This window comes from Vombatus ursinus, unplaced genomic scaffold, assembly GCF_900497805.2.
Source record: "Vombatus ursinus unplaced genomic scaffold, bare-nosed wombat genome assembly UNPS02002358.1, whole genome shotgun sequence".
Lineage (NCBI taxonomy): Eukaryota > Metazoa > Chordata > Mammalia > Diprotodontia > Vombatidae > Vombatus > Vombatus ursinus.
This window is the reverse complement of record NW_020942136.1, coordinates 1-3,138: the sequence shown is the minus strand read 5'-3', so window position 1 is coordinate 3,138 and position 3,138 is coordinate 1. Positions and strand designations below refer to the sequence as shown.

The 3,138-nt window shown below is 63.1% G+C and overlaps 1 protein-coding gene across 1 annotated transcript in view; it reads right to left on the bottom strand.

Moving 5' to 3' along the window:
- LOC114048592 (syndetin-like) overlaps positions 1-3,091 on the bottom strand; it is a 4,795-nt gene extending 1,704 nt beyond the window's left edge. Inside the window, exons 1-4 of the mRNA XM_027869631.1 lie at positions 2,963-3,091; positions 2,455-2,613; positions 1,207-1,328; positions 153-342 (exon numbers count right to left, since the gene is read on the bottom strand). Coding sequence (XP_027725432.1) covers positions 153-342; positions 1,207-1,328; positions 2,455-2,613; positions 2,963-3,007 — 516 coding nt within the window. The 5' untranslated portion in view covers positions 3,008-3,091. The remainder of the gene's footprint in view (positions 1-152; positions 343-1,206; positions 1,329-2,454; positions 2,614-2,962) is intronic.
- Positions 3,092-3,138: the final 47 nt, after the last annotated feature.

Here is a 3,138-nt window from a genome sequence, read left to right as displayed (position 1 = left end):
CACTTGCCTGTCCTGACCGCCAGCCCCTGGCCTGACCGCCAGCCCCTCTCCTGACCGCCTGCCCCTGGCCTGACCGCCTGCCCCTGGCCTGACCGCCAGCCCCTGTCCTGACCGCCTGCCCCTGGCCTGACCTCCTGCCCCGCCCGCCTCACCCGGTGCTCCTTGATCCAGCGCTCCATGTCGTTCTCGGTCAGGTAATAGGCTTTGATGTAGGTCTCCACAAACTCCTTGTCAGGGATGGGCCTGATGTCCGTCAGCTTCTCCAGCTTCATGAGGAACTGCTGGAAATCCAGCTGCATCAAGGCCCGGCCCTCGTTGCTGCACTTTTTCACATTGGCATAGCTGTGGAACAAAACAGACGCGAGTCGGTGGCGGAAGAGGGGACGGAAGGAGGGGGAGGCATGGGTAGGGGGAATTGGGGAGGGAGAGGGATGGGGGGGAGGGAGTGGGGGGAGTTGGGGAGGGGAGAAGAGAGAGGGAGGTGGGGGGAGGGAGCAGTGCCCTATGACCCCACCCCCTCTGCCAGAGTTGGCAGTGACCCCTGCAGACTCCTGAGCCTCAGCCTGGCCTCTGCCCTGGGGGTGGCAGCAATATCTCAGGGGCAGTCCCTCTGCTCCTAACACATTTCTGGGGAGCCCCCTTGGGAGCCAGGCAAGGTGACTTTTTTCTAAGTTTCCCCACGGGCTTGTGATCCTGGTGTGGGCCCCCCCTCCGCCAGAGCAGATCACAGCCCTTAGTCTCCTGTACACTTGCCCATGGGGTCCCTCCACCACCACCAGGTCTCTCATGGGAAGAGCACAAGGAATTGGGGTTTCTTCTGCCCGACTGGTGCCATTATACCGCACGACTGTCCCCTAAGATGAGACGCAATCCCTGTGGCTGGACTGAACCTTGCCTAAGGGGCAAAGCTTTCCAAGCTCCGAGTGCACTGAGACTTTTGGGACACCCCGCCCCCACCCCCTCTCAAGGAGCTGTGCACAGAACAAGGTCTGAGATTCAACACTTCACAGACAAGGTCAGTGACAAAGGCAGCCGCCAAAGCCAGAGCCTGGGGGGTGAGGCGCCAATGCTCTGGTGGGGAGGGGCTCTGGGGCCCCTACCCCAGGAGGGAGCGCGCTGCTCAGCCCCCATCGGTCAATCTGCTCCTCCATCCCCTAAAGCTACGTGGGACAACGCAGGACCCACTGACGGGGCCCTCTCGCTCACCCCTCCACGATCGTCCTGTTGGCCAGACGGATGCAGTGCTCCCACAGGATATTGGACACGGGTAGGGGGATCCGAACCCTCTTCGATACCTCGGTCAGCCGCCTGTTAAACTGCTCGAACTCCTAATGAGACAACAAAGGGCCGCACTGGAGCTCAAGGAGTAAAGTGGGAGGCCGCGGGAGGCTGCAGGAGGCCGAGGGGGGGTCAGAGGGAGGCCATGGAAGGCTGAGGGAGGCCACGGGAGGCAGAGGGAGGCTGCGGGAGGCCAAAGAAGGCTTTGGGGGTCGGCCTTCAGTGACCCTGGACAGCCCGACAGCCCAATGGCCTTCAGCTCTTCCCGACTTCTGTCCCTGAGGCAGGGTCCTGCCCTGTCTGACAAGGCAGACTGGTCTAGTACACCAGGGAGCAGAGCGGGCCCATCACAACAGAGAGCAGAGAAATCCCCGGCCGGCTACTTCCTATCCCGAGGACCCGGGAGCAGAGAGCTCTGGGGCTGTCTCTGGAGCGTCAGCATTCCAGGGCTTTGTCTGGCACCAAAGACAGGCTGCCCGGGCCACCCTGGCCTGCCCTCCCCCAGCCCCCGGCCCTCCAGGGCTGCCCAAGCAGGCCCGACCTCCATCATCCCCACCCCTCTTCCGGACACTGTGGCTGGAGAGCCGCTGGAGGGCCGAGGGGAGCGCCGCAGCCCCCTCCCTTCTGGGTCAGACTCCTCAGAGCCAAGAGCAGCCCAACAGACAGTGAGAGACCCTGGCCAGGCCCTGGGGACTGACCCCATGGGAGGGTGGGAGGGAGGGGAGGGACGGAAGAGGGACACCCAAGCACTGACCAAGCACTGTCCAGGCACCAGACTCCCACTCACACACATGCCCAGCCCCTGGGGCAGTCCCAGGCACCAGCAGATACCGGGTCCGTGGTGAGGGGCAGCTGGTCTGGCCAGCCACAGACAAAAAGCGCATTTAGGGTCAGGGCTCTGAGGAAATCAGACTTTTCTCCCGCCCCCCAAAACAAGGCAAACTTTGGCATGCCCTTCCCCCAGGCCCCGGACTTCCTTCCCCAGGGGTCGCTGGGGGTCTTCCTTCCCCCTCCTCACAGCGGCCTCGGGTGTTCTAAGCTCTAACCCTAACTTCGCTCTGGCTCCGTCAGAAGGGTGTCCCCCCTGGCCAGCTCCAAAATGACCGTCCCGGCTCTGAGCCCTATCTCTGGACACGCCCGGCCCGGCCATTGGGAGCCCTCTCCCCAAGTGCTCACCTTCAGCAAAGTGTCCACGTAGACGTTGTGCTGGGACATAATCTCTCTCACGTCCCACTTGACGCTAGTCATCAGAAGCAGCATCTGCTCATAGTCAATCGCCTTCCCCGCCACAATCCAGTAGATGGGCTTGCGCAGCTCGCTGGCGGTGGACACCGTCTAAAACCAAGCTCCCAGAAATGAGAAGGGCTCAGTAAGCGCCCAGACACGCAGCGTCACCCCAGGGAGCTGGAGGCCCTTCCTCTGGGCAGCACGGCCTTTAGGGTTAGGTCTGCTCGCAGCTGGGAGGGGCAGACCCACCCTGCTGCCACTGCCGAGGCTCTCTCATTCTCCACCCCGTGAGGGTCGGACCATGTCCTCTGGGGTCCCCAGGTGGACCGCCAGGACACCCTGGACTCAAGCCCTCATGTTTTTACTTAGAGAGAAGGGTGAGTCTGGGATCCTGATGCCCCTCCCCCAGACAAGGGGTGGGGAGCACACATCCCCCTGCCAGGGCAGAGCCTCTCACCTGAGAGTAAAACTGCTGCAGGAAGGGCTTCTTCACGGCAGGCATCACGGCGTCCAGGTGCGGCTGCAGGAACTCAAACTGCTCAGCCAGGAAGACCCTGGGGAGGGGGAGGGGGATGGGGGGGAGGAGGAGAAGGGAGGGGGAAAGGGGGGGAGGAGGAGGGAGGGAGGAGGGAG